Raw genomic sequence first — 21,302 nt, 5'->3', positions numbered from 1 at the left:
AAAAGCTTTAAGATGGATGTAGGGGGAAGAGTAAAACCTCCAAAATTCCTCCCAACCAATTTCAAACTTTTCTTCTTTATGAACTGTATACATTTTAAGCCCAAGGTTGTAACAAAGAATTTATAGGCTTAAAGATAACTTCAAAAAAATCCAATATAAGTACAAAAAAGTTACATAGAGCTATAGAAATGTAAAGTATCTATAAACACTATCCTTTCATTCAAAAAGCTTTCCACATCATCAGTTACACTGAGAATAGAACTGTTTTGTAGCAGTTCAAAGGAACATGCATACAGGAGGCTCTTTAAATTAATTTATAATCACTATTATAACTAATTTCTCAAAAGAAAGCAGACATTTCACATTACTGTTTAGGGTACACACACACAGACACGCAATTTTAAATCTGAGAAACAGTTAACCAGATTAAAATTACGCAGAATCGCGCTGGCTGTTGGAATTTCTGATATGCCTAAAAGGATACAGACATAGAGAACAGCCATGAAAAAGTGAGGAATCACCCCAATGTGAGCTCTTTTTCTTTCTTTAGGTTCCGTTGCTGTCCAATAGAGAGCATCCAATATGTCTTGACCAAAGGATGAAAACAGACGATCTGCTACCTAAAGAGAAAAAATATTGTAAAGGTGTTTCTTACTATTCCATTTAAATATGTTACTAAAATTCAGAAGCAACTCAAATACTAGAAATCTGACTTTTTAAATCCCACTGGAAGGTAAGCTTCCAAAGAGCAGGGTCTTTGTCACTTACTCACTGATGTGTCTCTTCCTCACACACAGTGAGTGCTCAAATTCTTGTGCTATTTGAATGAGACTTTGTCTAATTAGCTATGTTTGTGTAACAAGGAAAGTCTTCCATGCTGGCAAAAATAAAAGGGAGAGGATATATCAAAATTATAGTTTCTCTTGTTTTAACTCTCTGAATTCAAATTCAGGATTCAAACTTGTGGGGAGCCATGGTTACAGGAAACTCTGAGCTTTACAGAATGGCTCGGTTTATGCTACCTGTTTCCTCCCCCTGAGGCAATTGTCTCTGCCTGCACCTGGGGGGAGCTTAAGCTTGTAAGCTGCTCAGGTATGTGGTGGGAGCGGCCAGTTCCCGGACACAGAAGCTGATGCATATCAGGGCAATTGATAAGATAATTACTTTTGGGAGTTTCAGTGAATTTTGTGTCTCCTATGTAAAAGTTAAAGAATTTACAGTTGCTAAGATAATGCATACTTTCGTTGCTAAGTTGCACGTACTCAAACTGCATATATAGGTGCAGTAAAATAAACTTAGTGTCTCCAGCATCACTGGGGTCCGCGATCGCCATCATCATATGTGAGAGTGTCTTTTATTCATTCCCACTCCCCCATTCGGGAACCGATCGACTTGTGGCGGCTGGCCCGTCACACAAACTTAAATCCTTGAGGACAAATATATCATCTGAAGCATTCTGTTCATATCCAATATTTGTAAACAGTAGCTGTAATTTGTTTGAGGTTTATTATATAGAATATAGTATGCAGATTTACTTTCTAAAGACATTTTCAGGCACTGATCTTCATGAATATAGCATAAGTAATAAAAAGCAGCACATAAAAAAGAAAAACGAGGGTATATCATCCAAGACCCAGCTGAAACGGCAATTCTGAGAGGCCTTTCCTGACCATCGATCGCCTGTGGCTTCCACAGTTTCTAAGGCATCACCCTGTTCTTTTCCATCATGGTAGGTATCATTTCCTGATTCCTCCTTGTTGGCTGTCTATCTCCCACCTTAGAATGTAAGCTCCAGGAGATCAGGCATTATTCACCTCTGGATCTGCAGGGCGTCAGACAGTGCTTGGCATACGAAATGCCAATCAAATGCTTGCTGAGAGAATAACAACTACCACGTAGGGAGCGTGCTTGGCATCGTGCTAAGCCCTTTCTATGTACCGTCTTATTTAGTCCTCACAATTCCCCCAGTATCTCCATTTTACAGGTGAGAAATCGAGGGTTAGAGACATTCAACAACCAGCAGCTGTGTGCAGGACCGGAGATGGTTTCTCTCTGGACTCCTCTTGTCCACTGTGTTTAAACCACATCATCAACTACAGTCTATCAAGTGAGGACACATTAAAACCATTTTGATCAGCAATCCATGGATCCCTTTCCTTGACCTATTTCCAAGTAATAGTAATAATACCACATTGTAGAGGGCTTTGTGACTCAGGAGGCATACACATCAAGTTTGGGGACAGGGAGAAGCCCTCGTTACCTGTAATCGCCTAGAGGGAAGGCAGTAAAGGAGACTAGCAGGGCACTGGCACGAAGAAGTATTCAAACAGCACAAGAGGAGGTGAAGCCCAGGCCTCTTTCTGGGGGGACGGAGGGAGCAGGATGGCTATGGTGCTTCCCAGACTTCATGCACACCCACCGCCTGCATCCTACTTGGTGGGGCAAAGCAAGTGTACAGCATGGAGCTACAATAAGGAAGCTGGGGGTGGTGGGGTGAATGCATTTAGGACTAACAAGGATGGCCTGGGCTCCCTGTCTTCTGCGATGAGATGGGAAGCCCTCATGCACCACAGCAATGCAGCTTCAGAGCACAAAGACCAGCAGCCCCAACGTCACCCCATCTGTCCACTCATTAGGAAAAATCCCTTCCTAGCTAATTTAAGACAGGCAGACCTTACTTATGTTCCTAAAAAGTAGTATAGAAAAATGCAAATTTATTATACAACGTAGGGTAGCTTACTGTTTAAAAAACTTATTAAGATTCTGCCTATAAATAAAGCATTTTTTTTGCTTTGTGTAACTGCTTATTTTTTATATAAATGCAGAGTGTCACATGCTGACTGCTTTAAGTTTAAACTGAGATATATTGTATTAAAAATGTTAAGTACTTAGAGAAATTGGGGAACGCGTTTACTTGCTCTCTATAAAAATTTCAAAGCAATTTAAATATAAATCTATTACAGCAAACATACGTAGTATATAATCCTATCATTTTCTACATAATTTCCAAAGTTCTAGCAAAAAGTAGATATGGGTTTCCAACAAATATGCCAAGCCAAATTCCCCACCATTTGACAATTTACATTCTCGATTGGGCAGTGATGTGTAGGCAACAGGAACCCTTCTACCCTCCTGGAGGACATGTCAGGCCCTGACCTGCAGCCTTAAGTGTCCCAGGACCAGCAGCACAGGCACCATCTCATTAGAAAGCCAGGCTCTCCAAACCCGGCCCAGGTCCACTCAATCAGAATCTGCCTTTTAACAAGGTCCCCCAGCGACAGGACACATACGGAAGGCCAGGACACCCTGACCAGAGCGGCAGGAAAGTTCTCTGTACTGGCGGGCTTCAGGCTGAGCGGCGCCTCGCACCAAGCCTGTGCAGGCGGGGGCTGGGCTGACCCGGCGGGTAGGTGAGGGCTGTCACTCACCTCGAGCATGTTGTAGATGATATAGAGCTTGATGACCGACTGCCCCCTTATCAGATGATACATCATGGAGTAGTCGACATAGTGCATCATAAAATAGCAGATTACCAAAAGGACACCCTTCAAAATGTCACACACCTGGGCAGGCTGCAGCAAACGTCTGTCCCTGCAACATATGAGAAGTAATAAAAATATGAGTTTTACTTCGTAAATTCTCAAAATAAATCGTCTTTATTGGACATACACTGGCATACAAAGGTAATGAGAATTAGGCTGATCTTTCAAAAACTTCAAACTAACAAGGAACGTTATATAACTGACTACTCAACGGTGTGAAATTTTCTGCCCAAGTACAGAATGTAAAGACGTTAAAGCAGAATTACTCTTTGAAGTGGGCAGCCCTGACAAGCGAGCACAGAGGGCAGGTGTCTGTGGAGAGTGCTTTAAAGCATGGCTTTCCGAGATTATGACATAAGCTTTTACCTCATCGTGAAGTCCGACAGCTTCTGTGTGGATGTACTGTAGTTTTATTTAACAGATCACTGACAGATTTCCAGTTTTTTGCACCTATCAACCATGATGAAATATATATCATGCCTCATATATGAAAGTATATCTATAGGATAAATTCCTAAAATTGGAATTACAAGTTTATGTTCACTTGATATTTTGCGTGAAGCATCTGAACTGCCCTCTGCTGGAGTTGAACTAATCTATACTTCCACTAGAAACATGAGAAAGCCTGCAGCCCATGTGCTTCAATCCGGTGTTTGATCAACTTATGGATCTTTGTCAATACTACTGGTGAAAAATGGTACCTAGTATAGTTCCAATGTTAATTTCTGTCATTAGGAGACCGACATCTTCTTAATGTATTTAAACTATTTATATTTTCTGTGAATTCTCTCATACTTTTTTATTACTGGTTTGTAAGATAGCTTTTACATTATAGAAGTTAGCCCTCTGTGACATGAGTTGAAAATAGGTTTTTCCCCTAATTAATATGAGCAGAATCATTCCTTACTTCTGAGGTCAGAGTATGAAGAGCTAAACCTAAACTGTGACTGGAAACATCTTACAAAGACACAGAAAAAAGTATAGGAGGTAAGAAGAAATTCAAGATTTCTTTCACTGGATATAAACTCCTGTGACAAAAATGGGAAGTTTTCTCCAAGTGCACTGCGGGCTGACGCCTCAGGACAGCAAATGCTGTCTCCTGTTATGGCAGCTTGTATGTACAGTGCCATCAACAGAAAGCCCCGCGTATTTTCAGTAGGAGCTGCAGAATCTCTTCATTTCCAACCATCGTGACAACAGTGTCACAGCGCCGCACGGGTGAGCTCACTTCCCAGCTGAGCTACCTGCTGAAGTGTTTTATTCGTTGGCTACCTGCTCTCTGGAGTGCTTTCCTAACTCTTGTCACATTTGGGTCAGGGGCTCTTTTCCTCCCAAGATCCTTCAACAAGGAATGTGTAAGTCTCCCAACTGATACCCGGAACACTGTTTTACAAGGTACCGATGATGCAGCAATGCCAACTCTGTGAGCAGTTGCTACAGAACTCCTTTCTTGTTTTCTACAGGGCACACTGCATGTGGTTGAGTAAGGAATGAATTTCATCTGTCCCCAGAGAGAATAAGGGATACTGCAATAGTCCTGAAAAGAGGCAAGTTCTGTGAAGACTGTCCAGGAAAGGCTAGAAGTACCAGGGAAGACACTGGGCTGAACCAATCAGCTGAAAGGGGGACGGGTCAGACTTGGTCCAAGTCAGATGACAAGTCTTGAGACCTCATCATAAACTGAATGCAATTATTCTCAGCAGTTGAAGTTTTGGGAGAAATTGCATCAAGGACAAAGTTGACAATCTCTCTCATTGTTTCTCTGTCCCCTTTTCTCCAGTGCCGTTCCCTCTCCCAGACAGACTCGGGCTCTTTCTTCCTCATGGAACCCAGAGTGAACTGCGTCTCCTGCCTCCAAATATCCAGCCCAGAACACAGATCTCTGCCAATGGCTATTCAACTATCAATTCCCTGCCCTCACCCCCACAAGACTGAAAATGGAAGAGGGATTACATTTGCTGAGAATTGGAGCTAATCTCATTTTTAATTCAAACAATGAGAGGAGGAGACATTTTGAACACTCCAGGGCTCCAGGCCTATGTGCGACTGTCTCCTCTGGGACAGCCAGGGGACGAAGGTGGCTTCGGGACCGAGTACACCAGCCACCTCCTCCTCAGAGTGTGGGCCCAGCTGGGCATATGCTGAAAATCACCAATAGTCGTAGGCCTTTGTATTTAAGTACAGGTCATGCTTTCTGAATGAAAGAAAATGATAGGAATGAAAAATAAGGTGGTATTAATGAATCATCATTAATTACCAAAATGATTTTGATAACTAATTAAAGTAGAAAACTATACTTAGAGCCTTTGGTATTAGATTGGCATTTATTTAGTTAAGTGATCTTAGTCAAAGCATTTCTATCTAAGACATAAAGGGCTATTTAATGTATAGATCAACTGTAATTCCTTATAAACGTTTGCAGCAAAGGACCAAAGTGTTAGTATAACTATGAACTATTATCTTTAATACAAGTCACTGTTAGAAATTAGAGCTACCAAACATTGGAAAATAATGCCACACATTCTGAACCAAGATGATAATAAATTAAATTTTAAAAATTTTGCATAAATTTTATGAGCTTTATCTTGCCCAGGATTAAACCGGGCTGTAAAAACAATAGAAAAGTTGTAGAAACACCTTATGTGACCTCCCATCCAGTTATTATGTGGCAGGTATCATTCTGGGCACCCTGCATACTTTCAGGTTAGTTTCCCAATAATCCTCTGAGGAGGGTACTATCACCATCCCAATTTTACAGATGAGGCCAACAGTCATCAAGAGTGTGCCTGCAGCCGTGGTCAGTAAATCAGGAAGTGGGGGAGCAGGGACATGGGCCTCGGCAGCCTGGCTCCAGGTGGCATGCTCTTCACCACCACCTGCCATTCTACACTTTTCCTTAAAAGGAATTTTAAACTTACAGGAATCAACAACTCAGTACCTTTAATCTTTGAGCATAATCTTTGAGCATAATACAATACAATTTATGACTGTGTTGTAATCTCATTTGGAAAAATTATTGTACTAAAAACATATCACATTTACTCTTTATTTCTAAAAAGAGAAAAAATAGGGCTATTGCCCATTGGATCCACTGCTTTCTTTGCACTCGATGCTCTGGTGAAAATCTATCATAATTAGTTGCCACAGAGATGACTCTGATTTTCAAAATCAGGACCATCTGTCATGCAGGGTCTCAGCTCCTGCTCCCCGCACCACAACGCAGGGTATGGTGAGCCCAAAAAGGAACAACAACGGAGCCATACATAGGGGAGTCATACCACTATATTCTCGATGGCGACTGGTCGAGATACAAAAGTAAACATCTGCCAGTACCCCAAGGAGGGGTCCTCCTGCACCCCAGTCTCACCGGTGCCGGACGAGACACATGAAGTAGGATCAACACGATCCGCAATCCACAATCCACATGCTAACCGCATATGCTGGCCACAATCCGCCATCCGCTTCCCTGCCAACCAACCAACCCCCTAACGCAGCCACAGCAGTTGTATTAGTGGCTAATGGCTAACTGCTTACAGCGGATGGCCACCCAGGCACAGCACATGGCCATCTGATTACAGCTGATGGCCATCTAATAACCGAGCCAGCACCTTTCCAGGCCAAGAGCCTGGAAGCTGCTCTCGGGGACTCTGTCCCCACACCATCAGTCAAATAAAAGCAGCACAACTCTTAGGAAACAAGGGTCTTGTTTTCATATAAATGTCCCTGTCAATGAAAAAGAAAAGTTGCAAAACAAAAATTATTTGTAAGGTGGCATCTTAAAGACATCTGTATGTACCATGGCCTCTCTGCATAAGAAAACACCCGACCTCAAAATAAGTTCATCTGGTTTGTAACAACTTGAACCAGTCCCAGTATTTGTTTTCTTCTCTGCTAGGATATTTTTAGAGAACACTCTGATAAGCATTTCCAACACCATAAGAAGCTTATCCACAGCCCTGCCAATCAACTCTAAATTGGCTTTTGAACATTACTTTCAGGCCAAAGCTCTTCCTTATAAATGTCTGTTAAACAGCAGTCACTGGCAATTCATTTTGCAAAAGCTGAAAATCCTATACGAACGCATAAACAAGTGGAGTAAGCTGTGAAAACCTACGAATCTATTTTACAGGTTGGCTCTGAGTTACTGCAAAACAAGTAATATTAAACAAGACATTCAACGGAACTTAAATTTTTTTTTAATTTGCAAGTTAAACCACTCTTTCAGAAACCAAATTTTCTACATTTCTAAATTTTATGTTACTCATTCAAATACTTCCACTGGATGCACAATTATCAACTGAAGTGTTCCCATTGCCTCAAAGGGCTAACATGGGAACAGATGATATAGCAAAGACGACCTCCCCCTCTTAAGCAGAAGATATATGTTGGCCAAGATTAAAGTAAAAACTGGTCTCGGACAGAAAGATCAAGAAGGAAGAAGAGACAATACAAAAATGAGCAGGAGAAATGGGGTAACCCCCGCCTAGTTCATTTTCAAACTGGTATTAAAACATGCCAAAGTGTCAGCATGAGATATTTCATTATAAAATACATAGGCTGGATCTTTGTTTCTTTCTCTCTTTCTCTCTCTTAACATTTTAAGCTACTTGTGGTACAATTGAAAGAATGAAGAAATATAAGCACTATTGAAATAAAAAATGTTAAATATTAAATATGGTTCCCATTGTGGAAAGAGAAGTCCCTTTATAATTTTAAAGTTAATTGGAATAAAGTATTGAGATTAAGATGTTTTAACTGAATGACTAACACTTTCCTTGGGCTTTAAAATAATTTCAAATGATACTAGAAACAAAAATAACTAGTTTTATAAAGCTACGTTGAGTGCTGAGAGTGATACAAAATAAAAACTGCTCATGTGGAAGGGACTAACCTCAGTGGACTGCTGTGACATTGGGGATGAGTATCTGCTGTCACATCTGGACCAACGTGTTTAAATCCAAGATCATTTTACTGAGTGATTTTCCTATGTTAGGTGAGATCATGTGAAATCCTGTACAAAGTGGACAAAACTTTACCACCAAGTAACACTTCACTATGAGTCCATCCCCAAATGGTTATATCTGCCTGTGCTGTTATTATTATTTTTCTGCATTTTAATTCATAATTTGCTTGTACTGATGTCAATTTGGCCAAGAATATAGAAGGAAAAATCAGGGTTTACTCACCACAAGGAGTCCCTGTGACACCACATTCCATTCTATAAAGGAAGTGAAAGTGCTCCTCCCTTCGGTCTGATTTACAAGAGAGAAAGAAAGAGAGAAGGTTGTAATGTTGCTACCCTGCTTAGAGCGTCATGGTGAGGAAACGGGGACAACAAAACCTGTTGTTACGAAGACTCTCTAATAAAACAAACATACTGCTCTCTACAAATCAGCCACATAGATCGTCCCTGGTAAGAGGACATACCGGACATAATTGTTTCCCCAGAGTAAGTTACCAAGAGCTCTCCCTACATGTGTTACAGGACGGCATGAATCACTCAGGCCAAGATTAAGGCATATGTCTAAAAAGAAAAATCGACTGTATGTGTGTGGTTAATTTTAGGTAGAACTATTTTGAAGAAAGTAAGGCATATAGAGGTAACCCAATGGGTTAAGAAACTCTCAAGCATTTCAAATTCATAATTATTCTGGAAGATAAGAGCTTTCCTATGAAGTAAACTCTCAAAAGAAAAAGACACTACTGCTTCTTTAAATAAAAAGAAGTCCAAGAAGCCTCAAAAATGCCTAAAACCAGGGTGAGATATCAGCAAATTTGCTTGTACATATTTTATTTGCTCTAATAATGAAAGAAAAATACTCTAGTATTTAGTACTTAAACCTACTCTACACTTGTTACTGTCTAAAGCAGGGGTGTCAAAACTGCGGCCCGCGCAGGCCAACTGTGGTCTGCAATCCATTGTTAATTGGCCCGCAGCAAATTCCAAAAATATATTTAGTTTACTTAAATAAACCAGGTGAGGCAATACGTACTTCACCTCGAGTGAGTGGCCTGGCTGTTTGTGTATTTTACCGCATGTGGTCCTTGGTAAAAAACGTTGAAGAAAGTTTGGACACCCCCGGTCTAAAGTGTTTTAAAAGTTTTCAAAAATAACTATCAGTTCTCAGCACCAGATAGTATCATTTGTCTTTATAATCTCCCTTAAATTTTTAACTCAAATATGACTGAGAATTCTAAAACACAACATGAAGTCACAAGTTCAAGGAGGAAAGAGGAGTTACAAAAATGCCAGGCAAATTAGAAAAAACTTCAACAATGGGTTATTCTTTATTCTACAAGTAAACTTGGGAAAATCATGTTTGGTACCTCTCTTAGCATAATACAGAGCAGTCTACTTTTCTAAAAAAAAACCAAAATAATTTCATTCTTCCGAGAAACACAGATACCTCATATAATAAATCAAAACTTATTTTTAAAAAAGTTATCCTCATTCAAGAAGCATCCTGAATGTTTTTCTAAAACGATACTACCCTATTTGGGAAAGGGAAGAAATACCTAACTGCATCTGCTTTTAAAGAATCTAAGGAGCTGGCCCAGTGGCCCAGGTGGTTGGAGCACCATACTCCTAACACCGAAGTCACAGGTTAGATTCCCACATGAGCCAGTGAGCTGCGCCCTCTACAGCTAAGATTGTGAACAACAGTTCTCCCTGGAGCTGGGCTGCTGTGAGCAGCCGGAGGTTGGCGTAAGCTGCCCTAAGCTGCTGAGTGCTGCCCTGGGCTACTGTGTAGCCATGAGCGGCCGGCGGCCAGCGTGAGTGGCCGGCGGCCAGCGTCAGCGGCTGTGTGCTACCGTGTGCTGCCATGAGTGGCCGGTGGCCAGCATGAGTGGCCAGCAGCCATCGTGAGCGGCCAGCAGCCAGCAAGACCTGCTGTGAGCTGCTGTGAGCGGCCTACCGACTACTGCAGCTGGGGGGGTGGGGGGGTGGGCAAGGCTCATAATACCAGCATGGGCCAGGGAGCTGTGTCCTACACAACTAGACTGAGAAACAACAGCTTGAAGGGGGGAGGGGGCGGCGGCGGAGGTGGCGGAAGAAGGGAGGGAAAAAGAAAAAGAATCTAGGTGTATTTATTAGAATAGTTTTAACTCAGTATTCTTGAGATTACTCAGGACAGATGCACACTCTTTATGGAAGCAGTGTATCCTTTGCAGACAACACACACAACTACAGAGTCAAGATAATTATCCTGTCAACATCTTAAAGTGAACAATATTTTAACGGTCAACAGCCAGCAAGATGCCCAGCAGTGGAGCAATCACGATGAAGGCTGGGTTTCCCAAAGAGCTGCAGAATTGCTGGCCCTCTGCGCCCAGGCCCCCTTGCCCTCTGTGCCCCCGCCCCCTGCGCCCCCGCCCCCTGCGCCCCCGCCCCAGCTTTAGCGAGAGGCAGAGTCCTTGCGCACTCACTTACATGCTGGCAAAACAACAAAACCGACACCAAAAGCCACTGCAAGTTTACAGAAGATTCAGAAATAGGCTCAGATAGATTCTAAAGCAGAAAATCCCGGAGGGTGTCAGCTTTCAAAAGCCTCTCCTGGATTCTGTACCAGATATAACTACAAGAGGAGGAGGTGAGAACACTAATCTCAAATATGAAAAGGCAGCAATAATATTATTTTCCTACAGATATGATACTGAAACAAACAATAGCAGAGACTACAAATTACTGTTTTCATGCCAGCCTTTTTCCCCCTTTTGGGGGAATAATTTCAAAGAACTAAGAGACAAGGAAGAGAGTAACTTGTTTTTTACAGAAAAGACTGAAATAGAGGAGAGTGAAAAAAGAAAACAAAAAGAATATAATCAACTTATTTGCTAGTCTCTTTAATTTCTTCTTATCCCTTGGAAAAAATAAAGTCAGACTGAGGAAAAGAGCACTTTTTACTGGCTGAGAAAGACGGAACATGATACAGCTACAGGCAAGAGAAATTAGATAATCTTTAATGGGAGTGGAGACTGTTGGGAGAAAAGCTATAGGAAGGCAAAATTTGGCTATTCCTGAATAATAATTTTACAAAAATAAAACGTATTTTTATATTTTTAAAATATCTGAAAGTTCTTACACACAATATTAATAGCTTTAACATTTTTTCACAATATATTTTAAGTTTCAAATATTTCAAGTTTGGTACTTTTAAAAATAATGCTCAAAAAGACACTGTTTACTAAAATGACCAAAGAAAATACAAATTGTACCCCATATCACTGTAAGCACAAATTACTCAATTTTAATAAAGTATGAAGGCACTGAAACAGTAGGCAGTGTTTTCATATTCTGTGTAACCCAGCCTATACTCACTCACAGAGGTAGTTAAAATAGCGGGAAGTTTTGTTACATAATTTTAACTGCATTTCACATTTTACATATAACATATATTTATTAGTGACAACATAAAAAGTAATTTTTCAGTTGATCCAAATTGCAGAAATAGTTAAGAACTGTTTGCACAGGGAAACTTAAAATTAAGTCTGAAATGCAGGGTGCAACATAATAGGCTGCCCTCTAGTGTTACTTTCGTTATAAAACCTTAAAAGTAGAACACACTTTAATTTTGTTTTTAAATATTACTGAAATTAATTTAGATTGAGAATATAAATATACAAAAGCAATCATCTTTATGTGTTAAAGAAACCTTAAAATATATAGAAACCGTTGGCTCCAGGGACCATCAGCCACTGAACAAAGCAAATGGGAGTAGAGGACTGAAGATTTTTGAACTCCCCACAATAACTCTTAGTTTGCAAACACTGAAAGACTTCTCCAATGCTACTTTGGTGCCCTGCTTCCCCAAGTGACAAGAAACACAAAGAAATGACACAGTTAAATGCCTATACAACAACAAGATGGTTCTTCAAGTAAGAGCCTAAAAACGGGGCCCTGGGGAACACTGCAAGTCCCTACTATCACTCGGTGAACTCTGCCATGTGCTGACATCCCCAAGGAAGGACCCACTCCAGAAGAAGAGAGGCCTCAGAATAATATCCTGTGAATATCTTATCTCCTCATGCCAATGGCCACTTAGAACATGACATGTATTTAAAAGTCATTCACTTAAAGATGGCTAGAACACAATTTGCCTCACGGTAGATCAGAGTAACTAAAAGGTAACTTAGCTCATAGTGTAAACGTGAAAACACCTACATGGCATCAGTTATTTTGTCAGGTAGCTTCACCTGGCTTTACCTACACGTCCATGTGTTCACCCCTGTTATGCAATCACACATGAAGCTTTATATTTAGTAATGTCTTGTTAGATTTGTTTTTATCGTCTTCTGAAAAGGTAACTGAAATAACCATGATTTTATTGAGCTTCCAATAGTGATAAAAGAAAATAATACCGGAGGTTAGGCTTTGTTAATATTAACTGTGCTACAAATATTACAAACATCTTTTAAAAAAGGTTTGCTAATAAGAATAAAGCCTTCTTAAAAATTCTCCCAAAAGTATAAAGGATGTACTTGAATATATCTTAAAGTTGATGATAAATTCCCAAAAAGATTTTCCCATTGATTAACACGTACTTAAAAACATATCGCAATCCTCTCATTCTGGAGAGGAAGGTTACAGAGTGTCAAGTATCACACATAACAATGGTGTTCTCGTAATTGTTTTACTCCGCGTGATCATGCAAAGAAGAATTTTTACTCTTCACCATTTGATCACCATGATCAATAAATTGTTCCATATATACTGAAAGGACTTCTTCCTTATTAAAGCTGATTAAGGATCATTTTTAAAAGGAACAATATAAAAAAAACCAAAAAAACAAAAGGAACAATATGTGTTATTCAGTGCTTACTAAATATTAAGTATCTGCTTATTTACTATTTTAAAAGAGAATCTTCCATGACTTTAGTGTTTAAAAAAAAAATCAGCATGTAAGTCTGTAGATCAACCAATAATTTTGTAACTCAGTTTCCATGGCTGTTACTAATCATAATTTTAATTATATATCACAGACTAGTCACCTACTTTATAGTTAAATGAAGTTTCACATGTTATTGTGCATTTCAGCGTTTTTCAAAGCGTTTCTGGAATAAAATGCGTTTAGAAAAGTGATGCATGTCAGAAATGTCACTTGGGCAACTATGCTAAGAACCATGTAATGTTATAGCGAGTGACTACACGGAGTGGAGACATGTCGACATAACTACACAAAGAAAGAAAACCGTAACATCGAAACTTCTTCTAACCTCAGGACCAATAACACATCAAGATTCATGTAAGCTTAACATTTTCATCGTACTGTTCCTAGTTTTGGTGGAGCAAAAACGGAAGGAAATTAGTATTTGTTCTGGACTACTGTGAACCAGGCATTACGCTGGGTATTCTATTTACTCCTCCCCATCTCTGCGGTAAAAGATGCTAGGTTCTCAGTATCCCCTTTTTTACTGATGGGGAAACAGGCTTCAAGAACTCAAGTAGCGGCCCACAGCTCACCAGCTAATCCATGTTGGTTCGGGCTGTCTGATCCTTCCCATTCGGGACAAGAGTCTTCGAGAGTTTTCCCCTCTCACAAATCAGCGGGAGTCTCACCTGTAATCAGCTACTAAGGCTCCCTAGGCCACTAAAAAGTGATTCTCAAACAGGGTGCAGGAGAAACCCCTGTAGTAAGGACTCCCTAGTAGATTGAGACCACCCACTCATCCCCATCTCCCAGCCTAGAACCCAGTCTTGATGCCCAGGTGGCCAAGGGACTTGCAGAAAATAACGGTGCAGGGTGAGGTGGCGCAGTGGCAACGAGGTCTTTGACTCTCAGGTCCTAGGCCCTTCCTACTCTCCCTGTACACAGCCTCCTGTGTTAATAACGTTCACTTACTGGCCAAAGCAAGGCTCTGGTTCAAAATCATTCAGAAAATGAATACACATATTCAAAGTACAAATATTATATAAACATATTATATTCTATTCATTACAAAGATAAAGAACATTAGTGTATGCATTAAAGACCAAAATGTGAATGAAAGTATATGAATTATCCCTATTCTGAAAAACCTATCCAAGTGATTATGTAGTTTAACAACTACAAGCAGTAAAAATAATTTAACTTAAAATAGTTCATGATCTTCAACTTACCTTAAGCCATAGCAAGGCAGAGTGAAGAGCCGGAATAGTGCCAGGAAAACTCGTAAAGGAAGCAGGGTGAACACATATAGAAATGCATCCAGGCACAGAAAGATTCCAAAAACCATGAGCTGGATTTTAAAAGGAGAGAAGAAAACGAAACAAAATATAAAATAAATATTCTTTAAATAATTATACATGAAAATTTTAAACAAGGAATTTCTAAACTTTGTGGGAAATTCATTTGTCATAACTTAGTTATGAGAATAACAAGTTAATAATCCTACTTGTGTATATTAGCCATATTTTAATGAAAAATCCTTTTTTTAAAGTATAAACCTGTACTTCTTCTTCTAGAGTCTTTGGTTTACCACCTATAGAAGTCGATTACTCAAAAGACAAGTTGCCCTTAACCAGAGCTATGCAACGTCTGCCATGGCTTTCTGAGTACTTCCTCAAATTTTAAAGATAGTATAGAAAACCTTTGGATAAAACTCTTAACTCTAACTTTTACTCTGTATAATTTTGCTATTTCCTCTTTTTCACAGTGTTTCATGACTGGGAAATATTGAAATACACATTGTATTAAAATACTGTTTCTTTATGTTAAAATATCTAAATTGATGATTATTTTTAAGACAATTTCATGTGCACTTCAACTAGCTATGTTCAGAAGACGTTATTCTTAATTGCAGGAGTAGCTGCTAATGTTTGTCTCTCTCCCCCTTTCTTGCGTCCTTACCACATCCTTCCTATTTTTTGTAACATTATACATTTTCACCCGTTAAATGTACGACTATACTTCATAGAAGGAGGGTGGAGTCTTGGTGGCTTGGAGAAGTAGCCACACCCATGTGACCAAACTCTGTAATTGTAAGAGCGGTGACTTCCTGTACGTTTGACACACGAGCCTGGTATGATGTATATGCCCTCCCTCACACATAACACCCCATGTATCCTTAGTCAATAAACTGTCCTGCATACGTGTATGATATATTAAATAGTTAAAATCCACAGTTAACAAGCAGAATTGCACCCCCACCCCCAATTCATGTTGAAGTCCTAACCCCTCCCCGCACCTCAGAATGTGACTGTATTTGGAGATGGGGTCTTTCAAGAGGTAATTCAGTTAAAAATGAGTTTATTAGAGTGGACCCTAATCCAGTATGATTGGTGTCCTTACTAGAAGGGGAAATTCGGATACAGAGACAGACAGAAGGAAGATGAAACAAAAACGGAGAAGACGGCCACCTACAAGCCAAAGAGAGAGGCTTCAGAAGAAATCAGCTCTGCTGATGCCTTGATCTTAAGACTTCCAGCCTCCAGAGCTGTGATTTTAAGCCACCCCATCTGTGGTACTTCGTTATAGCTGCCTTAGCAAACTAATAGCACACCTTTAAAAGAAAGGACACATTAATTTTTGCAAGATGCCTCAAAAATGTATTTCTCATATACATATATTCAGAATGCAGAGACCCTAATAATTTTTTTAGGGTCATCATGAACAACAATTAAAGTACAAGGTATGATCGAAAACTACAGTGAATGTGTAAATAAAAACAATTATTACAGTAAAAAACATTGCCATTAATCCCCCTCAAAATACTCCCCCTCACTTCAAACACACTTATCCCATTGTTCTTGCCACTTTCTGAAGCAGTTCTGGAAGTCCTCTTTTGTGTCTTTAGTTGCACTGTTGTGGCTGCCTCAATGTCCTGCATCGAGTCAAAATGCTTACCTTTCATGGTCATTTTGACTTTGGGGAAGAGCCAAAAGTTTCACGGTGCCAGATCCAGTGAATAAAGTGGATGAGGACACACCGTAATGTTATTATTTGACAGAAATTGCCGAACCAGAAGTGATGTGTGACACGGAGCGTTGTCAAGATGGAGGATGAAGTAAAGACACTTATGAAAGAGGACTTCTAGAACTGCTGCAGAAAGTGTCAAGAACAATGAGATACGTGTGTTCAAAGCAAGGGCGAGCATTTTGAAGGGGATTAATGGCAATGTGTCTTTTACTGTAATAATTTTTTTTATTTAAACATTCACCATATTTTTCGAGCACACCTGGTACAATGTTAAACTATCGTCATGTGTCGCAGATGACGTTTTCAGTCTTCCCATGATAGCTGCTCAGAATGAGTCATTCTGTCTGTCGCCAGCAGTTGGTTTGAGTCTGTTTCCTTGTTTTACACACTTACACACAACGGAGTGTAGCAGAAGACTGAACACAGTCCACGTAAAGCTAGTGGTCATTATTTATTTGTCTCCTGTCACTGGTCACTGAGAAACCTTTCTGTGTTTGCTGGTGGACTGTTCCACTCCAAAGGCAGGAACTGCCAGCAACCCGACAGTCCCAGGAGGTGTTTCAGTGTGTATGCAGCATGCTGCGAAGGGGCGTAAGCAGCTGTCTTTCCTGCGACCTTACACCGGGATGCACACAATACTCATTCATCCTATGTCCACGACGCTGTTAACATGAGCCATGTCACATGATCAGTCCAGGGGGCACAAAGCCAGGCAGGACACAAGGATGGTGTCCTGCCCTCAGTAAGCTCAGTCAAGTTTCAGCAGAGACACCAGCAGGTACATAAAGAAGGTTGAAGCCGTGGTAACAGTGCTGACAGAACTAAGGATGCAGGGAGGGAGCAGCTTGGGGAGATTTAGAAGAAGCTCCACAGAAGAAGACATCCCTAACGACATCCGAGAAGTGGAGGACCACTGCCACGTGGAGACGGTGGACTGGGCACCGGAGGGGTGGGTGGGAGCTGGGGGCGGCAGGGACGGTGAAGGAAGCTCTCCAGGAGCAGGAAGCATGGGCTCTCGAGAGCACAGAGGAGAAAAGAGAATTATGAAGAAGAGAAGGACAGGCGCCTTTCTTTGGCTTAGAGGAATCTGCGCGAGTATTATTTATGGTAAACACTAGGAACTAAAGTCTAATGCGCCTGCCCCTTCACATTTGAAACCAGCCCAATAAACTCAGAGGGAACACAATCATCTTCCCACACTGCACTCTATCAATACAATAGGCCTCGACATTAAAATGGAAAGAAAACAGGTGACTGAGATCTGATAAATTTCAACCGGGTGGAAAGAAGGCATTTGTGGGTGTGAGAATACACAACACACAAGCAAAAGAAATGCCTCCCAGGGTTTGGAAATGTGGAAAAGTGACCCAACTACTGTACCTATTGTTAGAATGTTACACTTTCTCGTAAGATACAGCATTTTAAATTCTTTACAAACGAAAATGAGAAAATTTCCTCAAAACGTAAACAAGATTCATCCCTCCTCGAAGGAGGTAAAGCAGCACACACAGGGTAAGGACAGCCTGGCACCCTCGCGGAAGCTGTAAGGGAATAGCTATCTATCTCATTTACTTTGCACGGCGACCCAGGAGTCTGAAAGGGCTGTGCAAAGAATATCCCCGATGCTTGTGGCCCTCCAAGCCAGTGGTAAGTGCTGACTACCTCATCCTCCTCACAGCTCCTTGAGGTAGTTTCTAATCATCCCTGCTCAATACAAGAGGAAACCACAGCTCTGGACGCTGAATGTTTGCCCAGAGCAGTAGGTCAGAGGGAGGAACTGGCTTTCGAGCCCAGGTCTGTCTGACCCAAGACCCTACCATCTTTGAAGCAGTCTGAGCGGAACAAAAAGATCTCACTCACTATTTTTACTAGACAAAGGGGTTAACGTAATTTTCTTTGTGCTAACTCATCTTTTTAGCCAGTTTGCCTACCATCATAAAAAAATGCAGAAATAATAGGCATTTAATAAATCAAACTTACAAAAGGCATAAAAATTTCATATTTAGATTTACTCTTAGCTTTGAAAATGTGTTATTCAGAATTAAAAGCTTTGCTATATATCACTAATGAGAATAATGTGTACTTTCACACCTTCAGATAATTTGTACGACACCTTGACAAAATAGGCAATTACTTTTTCCTTTTTATTCGGACCAAATAACCATAACAAGCAGTCTTAAGTAACGTCTAACGAAAATTTCCAGAAATATACAAGGTGTGACTAGAAAGTAATGAAACCGTCATATGCCACTGTTTTCCTTTTGAGAAATACAACAATCTCCTGTCCTTCTTTAAGTGTCACTTGGAAGCTTCATGTGACACTTTGATTAAGTTCATTATTTTGAAAGGAACTTCTTAAATGATTTGTCCTGAATGCTACCCCTCCGATCCTCAAACGAGCACAGCTAAGGTCCTCAACCAGACATGGAACCTTTCCCTTTCTGTGAATCTTTCCATTCACTCCTATTCCCGTTGCGTGTAGGCAAACTGACCCAGTCAGGGATTCAGCACACTGGAGATGACCTAGTCCACCCGTCTAATCTTAGATGAAGAAAGTCAAAGCCAAAGAAGGCTCATGGCCTTGATCAGGCCACAGGGCTATTACCTGCAGACCTGAGATGAGAAGCTAAGGGTACTGAATCTTGACCCCAAATCTTCCACTGTGTGACAGTACCCTTTCTCTCTTTCAATAATAGCAATAGTCTATGCCTAAAAATAATTAATTCTATACCTATAGCAACATGTATCTCTTCAACCTGACAAATTTAAAGCTTAAAAATATAAAGTCACTAGATTTTCCAGGCAACTAAATAGTTCCATTTAAGACTAATCAGTTGAATTCAATTTTTTTTGAAATGTATTAAATAACTATAATGTACAAAACATGGTAACTGAAATATAGGATTGCCGAAAAGCATAGAATTACAAAGTAAAGAAAATTCAAAAATGTGTTTTCATTTTAGTTTTAACTTCTGTGATAGATAAGGTTACATAAACATGTAACCACAGAAAAGACATAATTTTGTTAAAGACTTCCTAGTAATTACAACCTACATCTGACATAAGAAACACGCAGAGGTAAATCAATCGATCAATTGATTTTAATTTGAAGAAAGATCACGCACATGGAAAGTTTCTGAGATTTTCTTGCTTCTCTTATTTCCAATCCACATTGAACACTGTTATACTATTCGGAAGCACAGCTTGGGGATGGCTAACCCAATGACCATTCTCGATCTGTTTGTCCTTTTGTTGGAAAAGCATAGGAATACTCACCGTCCTTGTTGGCCATGCAGCTGGGGATGGCTATATAACTCAGGTTGGCAAAGAAGACAGAAGCAGAAGGAAGTATGCTGGGAAAGTTTTCAATTGTTTATAAAAGGGACAGTCAAAAAGGTGGCACTGGCCATCTCCTCTTTTTTCTGATTACATGGCAGACGTAATGCCTGAGGTTGTAGCTGTCATCTTTCTATTAAAAGGCAATGAGCAAGAGCACCAAATTGCCCATGTGCCAACGATGGCCAAATAGACAGACAAAAAGGACTGGGTCCCTGCCGGCTTCATGAATCTGCTGCAACAATGAGCTCTCCTTCTAGACTTGTTTTAACAAAATCTTATTTAAGCCGCTGTGAGGTATTCTGTTACATACACAGCTAAAGTATCCCTAAGAAATATATTTTAATAGTTTCCTCCCGAAGCTAGTCTAAACTCCTGATCCTAACCACAAAAAGCACCCTGGATCCAACCTATCTTACCAGTGTACTGTCCGTTCTTGTACGTACCTAACAATTTCCCATATGGATCTTTCTAGCATAACCACCCCCCAGACACACACACATATGCCCTACAATGTACATACAAAATCTATCTCTTTTTCTCATCAACTTGCTGTTACTATCTCAAGTCTTATGTTTAGCTCTGTACTTCCACAATACACAACTACCAGGAACACAGTAAGTATTTAAGACAAAAATGGAGAAAATAAGTAAATATGTGACTAAGTGATCGGTACTTCCCTAAATTAGCATTTAAATACATTAGACAATTTTAGAAATGACTATAATAAGCATTTCTTTACTATTGCCTGAAGTTTTGGGTTCACACAGATGACAAAACTAGCCTGTGGATACCTGGGATTCATTTACATCAGTAAACAGGTTCAGTAACAGATATTAAGTTGACCTTTCTCTTGACTTTAGAGTATGAACACTCGTTACATGTTTTATAGTATTTGCAACGCTTGCAGAAGTACTCTTTAATTATCAAATTTCTCTTCCTCAAAAGGGTAGGTGAAAATATAACGTTCACCAAAACACAAGAACAACGAGTAAGGTACCATCTAATAGAATAGACAGTGTAAACACAAAGCAAACCTACAAGAACAATTTCGATGAATCTCTGGCCCCCCAACTCTGACAATGAGAGCAAAACCCCACGCATATGAAATAAAGGCCTCCGAGTATCAGAGTGAATTCATGCTGTTATCAGAGACATGTAAGCCTATAATTCAACTGAAATCTACCTCTCCTTTCCTCTATGTTGCACTTAGTCTTAGAAGTTTAGAAGAAATTGCTCCAAATCCTGTCACACATTTTAAGCAATAAAGCTTCTGAAAGTACTGTTCTAAGAGACTAAATCAAATTTCCCTAAATAGGCCTAAAGCCAAAAGCCTCTCTTAAGGGCAACAGAATTAGAAAATTATTACAACTGCGTGTGAGCAGTGTTAATGCAAGTTTTCTGACATTACACATTTTACATACGTACAAATGAAACCGAAGTTCCATGAAAAAACACTTACCCTTAGTACAGGCAACGCTCTCTAATACTTTCTCTATTCTTTTCTTTGAAAAAGACGTCTTACTTG

General features: G+C 40.1%; 1 protein-coding gene across 1 annotated transcript in view; it reads right to left on the bottom strand.

Moving 5' to 3' along the window:
- TAPT1 (transmembrane anterior posterior transformation 1) overlaps window positions 1–21,302 on the bottom strand; it is a 53,734-nt gene that overhangs the window by 20,089 nt on the left and 12,343 nt on the right. The window contains exons 3-5 of the mRNA XM_074321651.2: window positions 14,641–14,759; window positions 3,429–3,591; window positions 485–620 (exon numbers count right to left, since the gene is read on the bottom strand). Of these exons, the coding sequence (XP_074177752.2) occupies window positions 485–620; window positions 3,429–3,591; window positions 14,641–14,759 (418 nt within the window). The remainder of the gene's footprint in view (window positions 1–484; window positions 621–3,428; window positions 3,592–14,640; window positions 14,760–21,302) is intronic.

Source organism: Rhinolophus sinicus, chromosome 1 (genome assembly GCF_057876585.1).
Source record: "Rhinolophus sinicus isolate RSI-liver-muscle chromosome 1, RSI-T2T, whole genome shotgun sequence".
Classification (NCBI taxonomy): Eukaryota; Metazoa; Chordata; class Mammalia; order Chiroptera; family Rhinolophidae; genus Rhinolophus; species Rhinolophus sinicus.
This window is presented reverse-complemented; position numbering and strand designations above follow the sequence as displayed.